Genomic DNA, 17,885 nt, shown 5'->3' on the forward strand with positions numbered 1-17,885 from the left:
TGAAGTCCATTGGGTCTTGGGGAAGGAATGGATGTCTGGAAATGATTGGGGTTCTGCTAGGGAGGTCATGCAGGGTTAAGATCCAGCAGTGTCCACTATAGGAGCCCTCCACACAGGGCAAGGCACCCTGGGCTTGAGCCAAGTTCTACTCAGGTCTCACATCCTTTCCTGGGATTACGGGGGAAAGGTGTGTGTGTGTGTGTGTGTGTGTGTGTGTCCCCAGGAGGGAGAGCTAGGGGGTAGTTGGGGTCCTTAGAGCGTCTGTCCTTCCTCAGTAGGTCTCTCCAGCACTGCACATTGCCCCCTCCCCCAGCCTGAAGAGCGACGCCAAGCAGAGGCGAAGGTTCAGATGTGTGCCTTTCTTTATTAGCACTTTCTCTGAGTGGAGAGCACCTCTTCTGGGTTGTATCTAGAACTTCGAGTTCTTGCTTTTGCTCTTTTCTTTCTCATCCAGTGCTTTCTGCAAGTTCATGTTCACCGCATTCTTCTGGTGCCACCGTCCTGCAGAGAGCAGGGAAGGAACCAGCACAAATCACCCAGAGGACCTCTGGAGTGTCCAGGCCCCAGTGGTAAACCATATGTCTTCTGGACCCACCCCAGAGTTCTAGCTGCTGTTGTGGTTTCTCTCTGGACCTTGGGGCCAACACACCCTGCCCAGGGAGTGCCCCCCTCCCACGCCCCCAGCTCCCCACCTACCCAGATCATCCGTCTTCCTGCCATGCCAGTGCTCTAAGTCCCTCATTGATTTCTCAATCACCTCAGGGGTGTAGGAGGCCTTCATCAGGCTCTTCATCTCCTGTGGGGCCCCTGTGGAACCCCATGAAGAAATCCCCAGAAGCCCCAAGTCAACAGAGTTCAGGTACTCCAGGGTTCATATGTCAGTTTCCCCTATGGATGGTGGATTGCGGAAGGGCGGGGTGTGGGGAGAGTTAGGCAAGGGGAGGCTGGCCTAGGCTCAAATGCCAGCTCCATCATTTATGAACAGTGTGGCCTCAGACAAGATTTTAACGTCTCAGAGCTTTGGTCTCTTAATCTATTCAAAAGAATAAAATGTTCTCACAAGATTGGGAAGATTACATTCATTGGAGCAGCTGGCATGTGGCAGTTGATACCTGTATTTTCAGAAAATGTTTATGTCTGTGTGTAAAGTTAAAACACACACACAAGAAAATAAGTTACCATGATCAAAAGTCAGAAAAATCATCAAACAGAGAACCAAATTCCAAAAGATAACAAGGATTTGAATGATCCATTACAGAATATAAAATAAGTATAATTTAATGTGTGAAGTTGTGAAAAAGAGAACAAAAGTATAAACAAAGAATAAGAAACTAACACAACATTGTAAAGCAACTATACTCCAATAAAAAAAATTAACACAATATTGTAAAGCAACTATACTCCAATAAAAATTAATTTTAATTAAATAAATAAATAAAAGTGTGAGAAAAGAATAAGAAGTTACCCAGAAAGAACAGACAGATTAGTAAAAGAAGCAAATGGAATTTCAGAAATGAAACATAATAGTTGAAAGGTAATGGATGGTAAGAGGCCTGGGATTTGCTTCAAAATAAACTGGGGTGGGAATGAATGGGTGGGTGGGAAAAAAGATGAAACAAGATTAGTCATATATTGATAATTGTTGAAGCTGTATGATAAGTGCACCATGTATTTATTAAACTATTCTAAGTTTGAAAATTGACATCATAATGTTTAAAAACAAATTCAATGAACAGGTAAAAGAGCTGATTAGATACAGCTGAGAAAAAATGGTAAACTGGTAGATATATCTAAAGAAATTAACTAGAATGCAGCACAGAGTGGGGATATAATGATGTGGAAAATATGAAAAAGCTGTTAAATGAAAATTAAATGAGAAGGCCTAACATTCGTCTAATTGTAGTTCTGAAGGAGAGAGAGTGGAGAAAACAGGGAGGGGCAATATTTGGAAAGCTAGTGGCTGGAATTTTTCCAGAATTGATGAAATATATGAATCTTTAGATTCAAGAATAAAAATTCCCCAGTGAGTGTAAGTGAAAAGAATTCCTTACCTAGGTACAACCAAGTAAAATTTAGAACACCAGAGACAAAGAAATCTTAGAAGTAGCCATAGAGAAAAGACAGATTAGTTACAAAGGATAACAATGAATTTGATTAACCATCAAAGCCAGAAGGAAATGAATTAACACCATCAAAGTGCTTACAAAAAGAAATCAACAATCTAGAACTGTTTACAATAACTGTCTTCCAAGAATAGGATGAAATAAAACTTTTCTGAGCTTAAAATTTACCAACAACAGAATCTCACCCCAAATATCTTCTAAACAACATACTTCAGAAAAAAAAAATAATCCCAGAAGGAAAATCTGAGACAAAAGAAGGAATAGTAGGCAAAGAAAGTGGAAACCTTGAATAAATCTAAATACACATCAATTATGATAACAGTACCAATGTTGAATATATGGGGCAAAATAATGACTGTGATAGATAAGAATGTTTGAAGATTTAACATATGCTAAGCACAGTTTTCATTCAAAACTTTACCGAACTTACTCACTGAATCAACCCTAAGAAGATGGGGGTGATTATTACCCCCACCTTGCTGTTGAAGTCACTGAAGCACAGAAAGGCTAAATCACTTGTCTAAAGTGACACAGCTGGTAAGTGAAAGATGGAGGACTCAAACCTGGACCTGTGGCTCCAGAATCCACAGTTTAAACTACTTTGCTTATGTATAGTAAAAAAAAAAAAAACCTGTAAAATAATAACATGTCAGCTGATATGGGGGGGTGGAGAGAATAAATGTGAAGCTAACATCCTTATATTGTTCAGAAAAGCTGAAATACCTTGATTAACTTTAGAATTTGCTAACTATGCATGTAAAAATGTCAAAGATAGGGAATTCCCTGGCAGTCCAGTGGTTAGGACTCCACGCTTCCATGGTCGGGGAACTAAGATCCTGCAAGCCACATGGCGTGGCCAAAAAAAAAAAAGTCAAAGATAACCACTGAGAGAATAGGAAAAGTAAGGACAAAAATTGGATTGGGAAAAAAGGGGAGCTCACTCAAATCCAAAACAAGGGAAGGAGAAAGAAAGCAGCATAGAAAAATTAGGACAAATGAAAGATACAAAATAAGATCATAAAAATAAATCCGAATATATCAGTAATTAAAATAAATATAAATGGAGTAGGCCAACTGATTAAAAAACAGATGCTCAGGCTACAGAAAATATTTTCCAGATATATATTATTTAAAGCATATTTAAAGCAAAAGGACAGAAAGAGGATAAACATGGAAATACAGAAAAAGATTAATACCACAAAAATACAAATCAAAGCAATCTGGTCATACTATACTAATATCAGACAAAATAGACTGTAAAGCAAAAGCACTATAAGAAATAAAAACAACTCCAGTTCATTCAGGTGATATAATAATTCTAAACTAGCTGCACTAGAATAATCTTAAAATAGGTAAAGCAAAATTGACAGAGAAATTGACAAGTCTGCTATCATAGGGAAAGACTTAAAGGTACATCTTTTAGTAATTAATAGATCAAGCAAAGAATATTAACAAGGAATTAAAAGATTTGTATAGAAATAATTAGCAAGCCTGCTCTATTGGACAAATACAGAATCCTGAACTCAAGAGAGAATTTTCAAATGCATATTGATTATCTATCTATAAAAATTGACCATCTGCTGTGTTATAAGGCTCCACAATTTCAAAGGACAGAAATCATTACAGGTCGTGTTCTCTAACGATGATGCTATCAAGAAAGAAATCCCCTTTTTTTAAAGCAATTTTTATGGTGTTTCGTATTTATGGCTTTAAATGCTTACATAACAGAATGTTAAGTTAAAAACTTGGACTGAAGCCCTAAGGATGGTAGAGATCAGATATTAAAGTGAGCTGTGAATCAGACTCCTTCAGTGGGGTCACTTGGGGAGCTCGAGGGTTTGGGGGACACCAAGGCTTGGAACAAGAGGCATTGGTCTGAGAGAGCGGGACAGAGAGAGCACCAGGGCCAGGCATACTTCCTCAAGTGCAAGGATGTACAACTGTTTCCGTGGACCAGCTGTGGGCTAGTGGAGAGAAGACCAGCCTGGAGCCATTTTCTTTTCTTTTTTTTCAACTTTTTTTTTTCTTAATTTTATTTATTTTTGGCTGTGGTGGGTCTTTGTTGCTGCACGCGGGCTTTCTCTAGTTGCAGCAAGTGGGGGGCTACTCTTCATTGCAGTGCGCGGGCTTCTCATTGCGGTGGCTTCTCTTGTTGCAGAGCACGGGCTCTAGGCGCGCGGGCTTCAGTAGTTGCGGCACGCGGGCTCGGTAGTTGTGGTTCAGGGGCTTCTAGAGCACAGGCTCAGTAGTTGTGGCTCACGGGTCTAGTTGCTCCGCGGCATGTGGGATCTTCCCAGACCAGGGCTCGAACCCGTGTCCCCTGCATTGGCAGGCGGAGTCTTAACCACTGCGCCACCAGGGAAGCCCTGGAGCCATTTTCAGTCCTACCCCTGATCTGATCCTCCTCAGTGGTCCCCCTGATTCTACTCCTGCCCCACTGGCAGTTCTGTCCTGTCTCAACACAACAGCCAGATGGATCGTTGGAAACATAAGTCACTCCTCGGTACAAAATCCTACAATGGTTCCCAATAAAAAGGCCAGGAAGAGCCTACATCCTCAACATGGTACTTGTGCCCGACTACTCTTCCCCAGCAAGCCACAGGCTGAGCCCCCATCCTTCTGGTCTGTTCTCAAAGGTCACCTGCCCAGAGAGGTCTGACACTATAAAGAAAAGCAAAGGGATCATTAACAAGAGTCAAACAAAAGTCAGGTGACACAGCTGGGAGAAATACAAGAGAGGCTTCCGAGGTCCCTGTAACACCCTCTGTTGACCTGGGAGGTGGCACATGGCTATTTATTATTATTCTTTATAGTGCACACAGAGATTTTATACACTCTTCTCCATGGCAGTTTTCACAATTAAAAAAGATAATGGGGCTTCCCTGGTGGCGCAGTGGTTGAGAATCTGCCTGCTAATGCAGGGGACACGGGTTCGAGCCCTGGTCTGGGAAGATCCCACATGCCGCGGAGCAACTAGACCCGTGAGCCACAACTACTGAGCCTGCGTGTCTGGAGCCAGTGCTCCGCAACAAGAGAGGCCACAATAGTGAGAGGCCCGCGCACCGCGATGAAGAGTGGCCCCCGCTTGCTGCAGCTAGAGGAAGACCTCGCACAGAAACGAAGACCCAACACAGCCAAATAAATAAATAAATAAATAAATAGATAATAATTAAAGGTGTTAATAATTTAAAAAAAAAGACACAGGCTTTTAAAAAAAAAAGATAATGCATCTACACTGGTTTAAATGCAGGAATACAAGTTTGGTTTAATATTTAAAAATCAGTTACTATAATTTACCACATCAACAGATCAAAGGAAAAATCATATGATCATCTAAATTACAGCTATATGAATAGTTAATACAACTCAACACTCATTCATGATTTTTTAAAAAACTAAAGTGATAACTAGAAATAAAGGGGACCCTCAATCTGATAAACGGTGTCTTCAAATTCTTTTTAAAATATTACATTTATTGGTAAAATGTTAGAATCAAGAAGGAGAGGAGGACTTCCCTGGTGGTCCAGTGGTTAAGACTCTGTGATTCCAATGCAGGGGGCCCAGGTTTGATCTCTGGTTGGGGAACTAAGATCCTGCATGCTGCATGGCTTGGACCAAAAAAAAAGTATTCTATCGTACTTCCCTGGTGGTCCAGTGTTTAAGACTCTTAGTGTGGCAATAAGATCCTGCATGCCAAAAAAAAAAAAAAAAAATTGGAGAGGAGGATGCCTGCTTCCCCTGCTTATTTGCACCATTGTCCTTGACAAGCCAACCAGAACAGATGGTATAAAGGTGGCGAAAAGCCTCCTGGTGGGCTTCCCTGGTGGGGCAGTGGTTAAGAATCTGCTTGCCAATTCAGGGCACATGGGCTCTATCTCTTGTCCGGGAAGATCCCACATGCCGTGGAGCAACTAAGCCCGTGCGCCACAACTACTGATCCTGCGCTCTAGAGCCTGCGAGCCACAGCTACTGAAGCCCACGCGCCTAGAGCCCGTGCTCTGCAACAAGAGAAGCCCCTGCTCGCCACAACTAGAGAAAGCCTGCGCGCAGCAACAAAGACCCAACACACCCCAAAATAAATAAATTTATTAAAAAAAAAAATGCCTCCTGGTAATAATGTGAACTCTGGCCTCAGACTGCCAGAGTTCAAATCCCAATCCCAACTCTGACTATTCCTAGCTGTGTGCCCTTAAGGGCAAGTTATTTAACCTTTCCATGCCTCATTTTTCCTTTCTTTAAAAAAAAAGGGGTGGGGGGGAATTATAGCACTATAGCATTCACTTTATAAGATTCTTGTGAGAATTAAAATGTACATGAAGTACTTAGAGCAGGGCTTGGTGAATGTTACATGCGATGCATAAATGTAGCCATTATTATTATTTAAAAATAGTTCCAAAGAATCTACAAACAAATTACTGGAATTAATAGGTGAGCTGAGTCAGGCTTCTGTATATAAGATTAAAGAACAAAAATTAAAATTGCCTCCATGTATACAAGCAGCAAAGTTAGAAAATGTGATTTTTAAAAAGATACTATTTGCAATAAGCAGCAAAAAAATAGATAAATAAGAGATTCTTCAAAACAAGTCTAACAAAAAGCTGTGTAATCTTTATAGGAAAAAATTACAAAATGTTATTGATGGATATTGAAGGAAGATTTAAATTAATGGAGTTGTAGACCATACTCATCGATTGGAAAATTCATTATCATAAAGCTGACAACTGCCCCTAAACTGAGCTGCAGGTTCAATGTTCTTCCAATCAAAATACCAACAGGGTTTTTCATGGAAATTGACAAGCTGATTCTAGAATTTATATGGAAGAGCAAAGAACCTAGAATAGCTAAGACATTAGCTGCTCCTGCTGCTGGTGATGGAGGGGTGGGGAGTAGGGACAGCCCAACCAGATATCAGACTACTTATAATACCTTGATAATTAAAAGTGTAATATTAAACCAGTGGGCAGAATAGAGAGCCTGGAAACTGATCCATGCACATAGGGAAACTTGATGGATACCAGCAGTACCACTGCAGGTCACTGGGGGGAAAGATGAGATTATTCAATAGAAGGTACTGAGACAAAAAAAAAAAAAAGAAGGTACTGAGACAATTGCTAATCCACATAAAGGAGGAATTAACAATGAATCCCTGCTTCACACTGAAAAGAGAAATCAACTCCAGATGGATTAAAGACTTAAATGTGAAAAGCAAAGCTAAATATTTTAGAAGACTATGTAAAAGATCATCTTTATGACTCAGCATGGCATAGGATTTCTTCAACCCACTCCTCCTGGAACCTTCTCTATCTCAGTAAATAACAATTCCATCCTTTCAGTTGTTCAGGTCAAAAACCTTGACATCTGGACTTCCCTGGTGGCGCAGTGGTTAAGAATCCGCCCACCAATGCAGGGGACACGGGTTCGAGCCCTGGTCTGGGAAGATCCCACATGCCGCGGAGCAACTAAGCCTGTGCACCACAACTACTGAGCCTGCGCCTAGAGCCCGCGAGCCACAACTACTGAACCCACGTGCGGCAACTACTGAAGCCCACGCGCCTAGAGCCCATGCTCCGCAATGAGAAGCCCACGCACCGCAAGGAAGAGTAGCCCTCGCTCGCCGCAACTAGAGAAAGCCCATGCGCAGCAACGAAGACCCAACGCAGCCAAAAAAATGAATAAATAAATTTATGAAAAAAAAGAAAAACCTTGACATCAACCTTAATTCCTCTCTCACACACCCCAAATCCACTGATTAACACATTCTATTTGCTCTGCCTTACACACATAGCCAGACTCCTCCTGCATCAGGTCACCTTTACCATTATCTCCCTGTGCCACCATATTGCACAATAGTATCCACTAGAGTCGTGCAACGCACCAACCCTGCTCTCGAGACCAAGCCTCCATCATTAACCCCACCTGGATTTTTGCAATCACCTCCTCACTGGTTTCCCTGTTTCTGCCCAGCTCCCTTACTTTTCTTCTCAGCATATCAACAGTAGTGATCCTTTAACCTAAGTCAAACAATGCCCTTCTCTGCTTAAGACCTTCCTGTGGCCTTCCCCACCTAGCCCGTTTCCTCTCTGATTTCCCCTCCCTCACTCCTGTCTAGCCACAAGTGCCTCCCCAACCCGGAGCAGCAAATGCCAAGATCAGCCTGGGCGGATGGAAACGGAGGGGGACACATGGGTGAGGCACACTGACAGTTGGGTGCAGAAAGCAACGCCCTAATTTGTAGCACTTGCCAATTAGTGGAGTGTCAATGCAGTTGACCCTTGAACCACATGGGTTTGAACTGCTCGGGTCCACCTATGTGTGTATTTTTTTTCAATAAATATAGTACCTGTATTTTCCTTTTACAGATCTTTAAAAATTAACTAGGTATGGGGAAAGTTTGTGTTTGGTAGGAAGTCACAATACATGGGATCAAAAGAACTAGGGTTTGAGTCCTGATTCTATCCAAACTATCTCAGCTTCCTGGCCTTGGATGAGTCATTTATCAGTTCTTTTGTTTTTGAGTCAAAGATATCAGTACTTGGATTTTTGACTGTGGGGCAGTGGAGGCGGGGATAAGTGGCACCCATGACTCCCCTGTTGTTCAAAGGTCCATTGCACGACCACGGTCAATTTAAAGATCTCTCATGATGCCAACAGTTCAGTAAAATTTAACAATCGACTCTTAGAAGCTGGAGCAAGCTGGGTTGCACTGGTTCCAAGGGTTTGCCCCCTTGACACAGCTGTGCTTCTCAGGCTGGGTGAGGGGTACACAGACGCTTTCTATATCATTCTTTTAAATGTATGTAGACATCACCATATAAAGGCCTACGTAAGAAATACTGAGTGATCATTGTTAAAGACAAGTGGAAGGCCGACTCCTGAGGCCCAGAACAGGACAATCTGAGCTGTATTCTCTCTTCTCTCCCCAAGCACCACCCCTTCTTCAAGCTCAAAGAAAAACCCAGAAAGGCTTCCAGTGGCTGTCTGGTTCCTCGGGTGATGGGGATCTGAGCCAGGTAGGAGGTTTAACAGGCCCTGGGGACACTGGAGAAGGCATGGAGTAAGGATGGAGGAAAGAAGCGGGCCAGAAAGACTTGACCTTTTGCAATGAGGTCAAACTAGAACGTGGGGCTGCAGAGAAGCCACCCCTTGCTGACCGAGGACCGGCGTCCAAGCAATCGGTTAAACGCTTGGGAACAGGGTCCTAGCTCGGGAGGTGATCCAGTGCCGGGAAAAGACTCTGGGACTTTGGAGGCAGAAGAAAAACCTGGATTTGAGCTTCAGATCCACCTCCTACTACTCTGGGCAAATTGTTTCCCATCTGCCTGTGATATGGAGCTAGAAGCACTCCCCTGACAAACAGGACCGAGGGGGACCCACAGGACACATTGCAGATGTCCGGGCCTCTGACCCACACTTTGGCCCAGAGGTGCCACCAGTGGGATCCGAGAAAGAAAAGTGCTGGCCTGTCAGCTACTAAGTACTCACTGTGGGAATTCCCTGGCGATCCAGTGGAATTCCATTGCAGGGAGCACAGGTTTGATCCCAAGCCTCAAGGCACAGCCAAAAAAAAAAAAAAGAGGACTCACTGGGGGCTGCAGGCCAAGCTCCTCCATAGAGTCCTGCCATGTTGTTAGCCCCATTGTACCAAGAAGATTGGCTGAGGCTCAGAGGTTAAGGATCCTGCCCGAGGCCACACCCATCGGCTGAGCTGACCTTTGAACACAGGAAGCCTGATACTGTCACTGTAGCCAAAGGTGGCCAGACCAGGGGTGCCCCGGCCTCCTCTTGGCAGATTAAGACACCAGAGGTACAGGGAGAGTAAGGGCTGACTGCCAACTGGGAGGGACCATCTGTACAGTGAGGACAGACTCGCCAGGGGACTGGACATTCCCAGCTCTCGGCACAGAGCCTGGCACAGAGGAGGCCCTTGGTGGCCGTGAAATGAGTGTCCCTGGAGATGTATCCTGGGGTCTTAGATTCCTTTGCGGGTCCAAGTCCTTCCTTGCCCAGTGCCTTGGGGACTATGGGTGTTCACAGCCCCCACCCTTGCCCTTCAGCCTGACCTTGAAACAAGTTTGACCGCATGTTGTAGCCCAGATCATAGTAGTCTGAAAAGACGGAGATGATTTCGGCGGGCCTCTGGATCCTGCTGGGCCATGAGCTTGCCCTTTTCTGGCCGTCCAAGTCTTCACCAATGGCCCTTCGAGCCTGAGTAGGGAGGGAGGGAGGGAGGAGAGACAAGGGGTAGAGAAGCAGAGTCAAGTCCCGTATCTCCCCTCTAATTTCTCCTCCCTCTGAACCTGCCTCCACCACCCTCACCCCACCCTTAGCCTGCAGCCTTCAACCAACTCCCAGGCCTGGGAGCTGGCATAGCTGAAGTCCCTCCACCCTCCCACACCACCCCACCTCCCACATAGGCCTCGGGCATCAAGGATGAGAATGATCGTGAAAGCTTCTCCCTACATTGGGTACATACTGTAGAACATCACCAGGGGACATCTTTATAAGATGATATTATTCCTACATTTTATAAATAAGGAAACTGTGCCTCAGGGCAGGGACTTGCCCATCACACAGCTGGTGAACAAAGCCCTGGCTTGCCTGCTACAATGGAAGCATCACACAAGTCAACTCTAGGTAGCTCCTTATATTTCACCAGGGGCAGCTCCTTCCTTGTACCAATGGGGAAACTGAGGCCCGGAGTGGTTGAGCTCAGGCCTAGGAGCCATTAAACCTGGGTTTGGGTCCCAACTCTGCTATATACCAGCTGCTGATTTGGGCAAGTCTTTGCTTGGGCCTCAGGGTCTCAGTTCCCCTACTCATAAAATGAGGGTGGGGGCAGAACTGGGTGGCCTTTGAAGTAGCTTCCAGTTCTGATATTTGCTGGCCTGATGACCTTGTGATTTGGGTCACAGCTGGATTTAAAAAAAAAACAAAACAGATCTCTTGATTAAGCCCAGGACCACGATGGCCAAAGAGAGAAATGGCACCTTCCCAAAGCCAGGAGGTGCAGTGAGAGATAGTGACCATACAGCCAACCTTAAGTTGGGACAAGATCCTCCAAGTGGGGCAGGGAATTTAGGATTGTGACCTCCCAGACTAGCAGGTTGGTGGGGAGGAGGGGGGGAGTATCCCCACCTTAAGATGACAAAATGTAAAGGGGTCCCGCCCATAGCCTTTGTGACCCTGGCTCTCCTGCTTGCTCAGTGTGACCCTGGGCAGATCATATCACCTCTCTGAGCCTCAGATTTACCATCTGTTAAAAAAGGAAACAATGACTCCTGCCCGGCCTGCTGCTCAATGTAGTCACCATGAGGGTTGAGACGGTGGCTTTGAAAATATGACTCAAGATGCCAGAGCAGGTGACCATTTGACCAGAAATGGCAGATAAGTTTCATTTCAACTTTCAGTGGATCAGCATTGAGTTCCTAGAATGATGTACCAAGTACGAAAAAGTGCCAGAATCGATTAGTGATGTCTGCCATGAATGCAGGCTAGGACAGTTATGGAATGCATGCTGTGTATTTGCCAGCCTGATCTAGTCTAACTGCCTCACTTTAGAGATGTAGAGACTAGAGCCCAGAGAGGAGAAGTAACTTATCCAAAGTCTTTCAGTATTCTGGGGCAGAGCCAGGATTCAAACCCAAGTCTTCTGATTCCCAGTCAATCCTGTCCCCTTTAGGAGACTTGAGTTAAAAGCATCTAATTCAAACACAAGACTTCTAACTGCAAAGTCATTATGGGCCAAGGCTCCAGAATCTGCTAGCCAGTTTGGATCCTCTTTAAGTTTGGTTAATTTACTTAAGCCTGCTAAGCCTTGGGCTTCTAATCTGTAAAATGAGGATAATTATAGTACCTCCCTCACTGGGAAGATTGAACAGTTAGATGTGAAGACTAAACAGTGCACAGGAGCTGGCACAGAGCAAGTGCTCAGTAAACACTACTTTCTGATGATATTGTTACAGGGACTCTGTACTCAAGAGCAGCTTCCTTAGGGGTCCTCACTGTCAGTCTCCATGCATGACTCTCCTGCCGCCCTTAGCCTCCTGTGCCCCATTCTGACACCTGCTCTTCGGAGATCAGCTGGTCCACCACGTTGCTCCCAAACTTGTGACGAATGTTGTTGGGAATACTGCTGCTACTCTGGCCCCGTGCCCCCAAGTTGGGGTCTTCCTCCAGCCCCTGGCACGGCTGAGCCCCCTCTCGGAAGGAGGCCCTGCTCTCCCTCGAGGAGGGTCTGTAGCTCTCCTTCTTCAGGGACCCCGGCTGTGAGTTCCTCTGGGGAGAGTCCCGGCTGACAGCCTTCGGGGGTGGAGGCCGGATCTCCTCCAGGGAGGCCTGCCCGAGGGAGCTGCCTCGGGGGCTGTCTCCTCGGTACATGGACGGCTGAGGGGAGACTGGGAGCTGGTACTTGAACTTGGAGGTATCCAGTGGGCTACGGGCAGTTCTCCAGGGGTCCGTGTCCTGCTGGCCTTCCTTGCTGTTGTTCAGATGGGCCCCGGTCAAAGTGGTTGTACCTAAAAAGGGAAGAGAGAGGGAAGGAAGGAGAGGAGACAGACAGATGCAGAGAGTGGAGGGCAGGAAGGAAAACGGGGATGGGGGTGGGGTGGGGGAACAGACAGACACGGAGCCCCAGAGATCCAGAGCAGGAAAAAAGACAGGGACAGAAAGAAGTCACGGGGGCCAGAAGCATGGGTGAGAAATCAGGAGAGAGACCAAGGGAGAGGGTAGTTCAGCCTGCCAAGCCTCCCACTGGACAGGGCAGCCCTCATTGTTTCTGCCAGTAGGGACTGCAGCCCAAGCCTGACCAGCCTTGAGGCTAGCTGTGTGACCTTCAGCAAGGGCTGTGACCTCTCTGTGCTTTAGTGAACCTGGCTGCATTTGGTTAGTTCCCTTCCCCACCCTGAATCCCCCCAGCAATCCAGTCAGGAAAACCAGCAGCTGTGGAAGCTGGCAGAGGGCATCCCTCAGCTTGGCCAAGTCGCACGGCTGGAAAAGTACTAGAGCTGGATTGAGCCGGCCTTTGCTCCCCACTTAGAGCTGCTCCCCAACCCCACTTGCCTCCTCTGTTCTCCAGCTAATGGAGCGGTGTCACCGCAGCTGCTTCCAGCCTCTCACACCTCGACCACTCCCCTCCCCTCCCCCCACCCCACTCCTGCCCTGACTCCCAGTTCCGAGGATCTCCTGCTCCCAGCTTACAGGTCTCCTCCTCATTCTCTTCCCCCATCCCCGGCTCCAGCCAAACAGACCGCCACTTCTTCCGCACCACACCCTGTGATGTCCAACCTCCCAGCGTCAGCTCAGGCTAGTTCGCTGCCCGGAAGGCCAGCCCCTCTTTTTCCCTAAGTCAAAATCCTACTGCTTCCTTCCAATGCAGCCCCACCAGGAAGTCCTCCCTGACACCCACCCCAAGCTGCCAGGGCCATCGCCTCCTCTCAGCTCCACAACTCTGTCCCCAGCACGCTCCACTCTCTGGATTTTCCCCTTCTCCAACCTTGTGAGCTACAAACCCTCTCATTTTCTCTCCTCCATGCAGGAGGGGAGTCACTGAGGCAGGTCCACAGGTGAGTCAGTCCTGGGCCTCCCTCAGCATCCCCCAGAGCCCTGTGTACCGGAGATGTTGGTGACACCCATCAGTGAGCAAGTGAATGAACACATGGCTGCAGGGGCGTCAGACCCAGGGTCACCCTGCACCCCATCAGTTCTAAAACGTCCTTTCTTCTCATGTTAGCATCGCTGACATCAGGCTGTGTCTGACAATCAGTGGGCCCTGGTCTAACCAGCGATGTTTTCTTTCTTAGTGACAGGTAAGTAACAGTGCGTCTTACAACCCACTGGATGGAGACTTAAAATAAACATTTTGAATAATGTTTTACACGTTATAATACCCAAGTAATATGTAAACTCTTTCTTACTGGGCAAAATATAGAAAACGAGTCAGTCCCCACCCTCTCGCACTTGCCTCTGTCCCCACAATCCTCAGTCCCAGGTTGTAACTGTAAGCTTGTCTGATGACCTTCCCTCCAAAACGTTCTAGATGGGTCCTAGCGCTCTTGAAAGATGCATAGTTTGGCTTCACTTTGGTTTATAAATGCGATCAGATTCCATGTATTGCTTTGTAACTTGCTGTTTAAAAATTTAACACTGTGCCTTGGGGATCTATTCTTGGCCACAAACACAGACCTAACTTTCCTTTCAAACCATGCAGGCTTTAGCCGCTGCCCTGCGGGTGGATGTTCAGATGTTTCCAGGTTTCTTTTTCAGAGAAAGCTGCTGGAAATGGCAGGTTTTGCCGGCCACAGAGGTTTTTATTTCAAGCCCCCCTTGCCCACCCGTGGGGGCTGCAGACCCTTCCCCAGGGCAGTAGAGACAGAGAAAGCTGAGGTCCAGGCCTGCCCGCTTCCTCCTTGCCCTTCTCCTCCTCACCATCCTCACCCCACGGAGCTCAAGTCAGAGTATCCTGTTCCTGCCCTTTCGTCATCTACACAAAAGAGGAAAAACCTGTTCCCCAGAGACCAGACTGCCTACCCTCCCTCCCGTCCTGGGTTCTGCCCCAACAAGCAGACAGCCAAGCAAAGGGGCGCTTCTGGGGACAACTAAGGCTTCCAGGATGGGGACAGCGACCCTTCTCAAAAGAATGGAGACAGAGAACATTAAGAGCACTCAGCACCAGCCTGATCAACCACGGCCCCTCCCTGTACTTGTGGGGAGAGTGAAGCCCAGCGCAAGGCTGGGCTCCTGAGCCCATAGGTCTCAGGGCTCAGGACTCCAGGATGTGTGCTCCCATTTCTCCCAGGCTGTGCTCCTGCCCGCCTCTAAACACAGTGTATGTAATTGTCGGCTCACCTTCCACCTGGCCTTTGGGCTTAGGAGCGCTGTAATGGCCAGGACCGTGTCTCGTGTCCCCTGGCTCAGAGAGCCAATACCTTCACCAATTCAGCCATCAGGCGAGCACCTACTGTGTGTCAGTGCTGTGCTAGGCACTGGGGCCCCAACAGTGAGCTAAGTGGGTCAACCCCCGTCCTCTTGGGCTTACATGTCTGTTGAATGAATGAATGAATGTCTGTAGCTGGCATTCCAAGAATCTCAGTGCAATTCCACGCTTCCTCCACTCCCTTCCCCTGTACAACGGGGCAGAGTTCATCCTACTTTACTTGCTGTTGTGAGGATCAAGCGATCAGTCATCAGAATTCTCCAAGCTGGGTCATTTATCAGAATCCCCTGCAGGCAGTCATTAGAAATACAGATTCCTGGGCCCCTCCTAGAGCTGCTGCATCAGAATCTTCTTGGGAGAGGCTGGGATCTGAGTGTTTAACTAGGCCTCCAGGTCATTCGGGTCTTTGGAGAGAGCTTCCAGCAGGAGCCCTGCCCCAGCGTCCCTGGATGCGCCTCTCTCCACATCCCACCCGCCAGCCCCAGACGCCAGCCCCTCACCGGTGCGGACATTTCTCAGAGCTGACCTGACCCAGTCATTCCTACATGGAAACCCTTCCCCTCGTCCTCAGGGCAGAGGCCCTGCCCTTGGAATCGGTCCCAGGACCCCAGCCCAGCCTCCTCACCCACCTCCCTTCTCCAGCCTTCAAACCATATTGAATTTCATTCAGCTTCACCAAAGCACCAGCCCACTCTCACTTCCAGACCTTTGCCCGCACTATTCCCCAGGCCTGGGACACGATTTCCTCCCTTCCTTGGGCCATACGGCTCCCTGCGTTTGGTTCACTCAGGACCTACATGGACCTTCCACTCCTAGAGACCAGGCCCCTGCTGTGTTCTCCCATATCCTGCCTTTCTGGTGCACAAAGCATTGCTGCTTTGCCTCTGAGCCTTGAGAGTGAAGCCGATCAGGACCCTGTAGGGCCCTCCTGGGCATAAAAGCCTTTCTGGGTTCCCCATTTCTTATTTGCAAGTTAAAGGCTTCAGTCTCCCTTGACCTTCCCTGAGTTCCTAAGGGCAGATTCAAACAGCTGCTACTCAGGGACAGGAAGGAATGCAGAAACAAAAGAGGAACAATCAAGAAACAATAGTGCAGGGAATTCCCTAGCGGTCCAGTGGTTAGGACTCTGCACCCTTGCACGGGTTCAATCCCTGGCCCGGAAATAAAATCCCACAAGCCACGTGGTGCGGCCAAAAAAAAGAAAAAAGCAGTAGTGCAGTGATTAAAGCAGGGTCCTGGTTCCTCCTCAAGGGATATACATAACAATATCTTCCAGTTCTTCTTCAGGAACTAAGGTGTCCACGCAGGTGGAGGATGGTAACTTCAGGCCAAGCACAAGACTCCTGGAGCACCGCCCTGTTACCCCACCACCAAACAATCAGAAGGAAGCCACACACCCTGCAGCCCTCACCCTAAATTTTGCCTATAAAAACTTCTCCCCAAAAACCATCAATGAATTTGGGGGTTTTGAACATGAGCCACCCATTCTCCTTGCTTGGCCCTGCAATAAAACTTTCTCTGCTCCAAACTCCGATGTTTTGGTTTGTTTGGCCTCACTGTGCCTCGGGCACATGAACTTGTGTTCGGTTACAAGAGGGGACACTGCAGTGGGGTCATAATCCCCAGGCCTGGCAGATGGGAGAGGCTCAGCAATACTCCATACCCTCCCTTTTCCTTCTGTCTTCAAACAGAAGCCCCGAGGAAGTTAGGGCCACATAGTGGGTCTGGAGGCCAAAGCAAGACTGAGGGAGAGGGGGAGGGGGCTAGTCTCTGCTGTCCCCAAGGGGTCCCTCCAGAAGTCCTGCATGTGCATTCAGCATGTCCCTGTTCACCTGTCCTACCTGCTCGGTGGTCCAGCTCCATCCGCTCTTGCTCTGGGACAGGTAATTCCAAACTTAGTCCTGCAGACAAAGAAATACACACGGTCATCTCAAATGACAGAGAGGGCTGAACAGGGCGGCCAGTGACCATCTGCCCAGCCCCTGACCAGAGGTCCCTCCGTGCTGCTTCCAGTGCTCTCAGGCACCAAGGAACCCCCGCCCCATCCACCCACCACCCCTGGCACTGGGCCTGCTTCCTGGACCCTTGCAGGCTGTGCCGTCTGTGGAAAGCCCTGGTCACCCCCATCACCTGTGCCTCAAAGGCCCTTCTCAAACAGACTGGGGGCCTGGGACTCCTCCTCTTCCTTTGCAATCCTTTTCTTCTATAATATTTTCTTCCCCATCTGTACCACCCAACACTCCCCTAGGAGCCCCCAGCAGACCCCTTGCTGGGAGGGGCATTGCCCCAAGCCCCCCATCCTGGTGACTGTTTGCCTCTCTGCAAATAGGATTTTACCCATTCTTTTACCAGCTGGTCATTCAAGGAAAGGAACCAGCTTGGCCAATGTGGAGGAGAGCCAAGAGCAGGAACCGACTCTGGGATAATCTCAGCCTTTCCTCCAAAGAACAGGCCTTTGGGGCAAATTAGAGTGTCAGCTCTGGCATCTTCAAAAGCCTCTGCAGCTTTCAAGTTTGGGTTCCTTTTTCCTAGATGATCTTTTTCTTATTCATATTCTCTTATTTTATTGCATGTGTTTTTTAAAGGCTTCTGTGAATTTTGTAATACAACTAGGATAAAACAATTTATTGTATAATTGGATAAGGAAAGCATAGAAGCAGCAAGTCAGAGCTGGAAGGGATCTTTGAGATTAGCTAATGCAGTCCCTTCGTTTTATTTATTTATTTATTTATTTTTAAAATTTATTTATCTATTTTATTTTTGGTTGTGTTGGGTCTTTGTTGCTGCGCAAGGGCTTTCTCTAGTTGCAGCAAGCGGGGGCTACTCTTCGT

General features: G+C 47.4%; 1 protein-coding gene across 1 annotated transcript; it reads right to left on the reverse strand.

Annotated features, from left to right (window-relative positions):
- Positions 1–409: 409 nt before the first annotated feature.
- On the reverse strand, positions 410–16,917 carry CIMIP4 (ciliary microtubule inner protein 4). Its single transcript, XM_059934836.1, has 5 exons — positions 16,896–16,917; positions 12,186–12,637; positions 10,184–10,328; positions 697–807; positions 410–501 (listed from the first exon to the last, which is right to left on the reverse strand). Exons 1-5 carry the CDS (start codon positions 16,915–16,917, stop codon positions 410–412), a joined length of 822 nt encoding a protein of 273 aa, XP_059790819.1.
- Positions 16,918–17,885: the final 968 nt, after the last annotated feature.

The sequence above is a fragment of the Balaenoptera ricei genome, chromosome 10 (genome assembly GCF_028023285.1).
Source record: "Balaenoptera ricei isolate mBalRic1 chromosome 10, mBalRic1.hap2, whole genome shotgun sequence".
In the NCBI taxonomy this organism is placed as follows: Eukaryota; Metazoa; Chordata; class Mammalia; order Artiodactyla; family Balaenopteridae; genus Balaenoptera; species Balaenoptera ricei.

Bases quoted from the DNA above. Each gene is read 5' to 3' on its own strand.
- CIMIP4 (XM_059934836.1), bottom strand. From the start codon at position 16,917: ATGGAGCTGGACCACCGAGCAG. The intron at 808-10,183 runs GTCAGGCTGAAG...GGGGTTCCACAG, and splicing joins GCGGTCAAACTTGTTTCAAG to GGGCCCCACAGGAGATGAAG. The intron at 502-696 runs GTAGGTGGGGAG...TGCTCTCTGCAG, and splicing joins CAGGAAGACGGATGATCTGG to GACGGTGGCACCAGAAGAAT.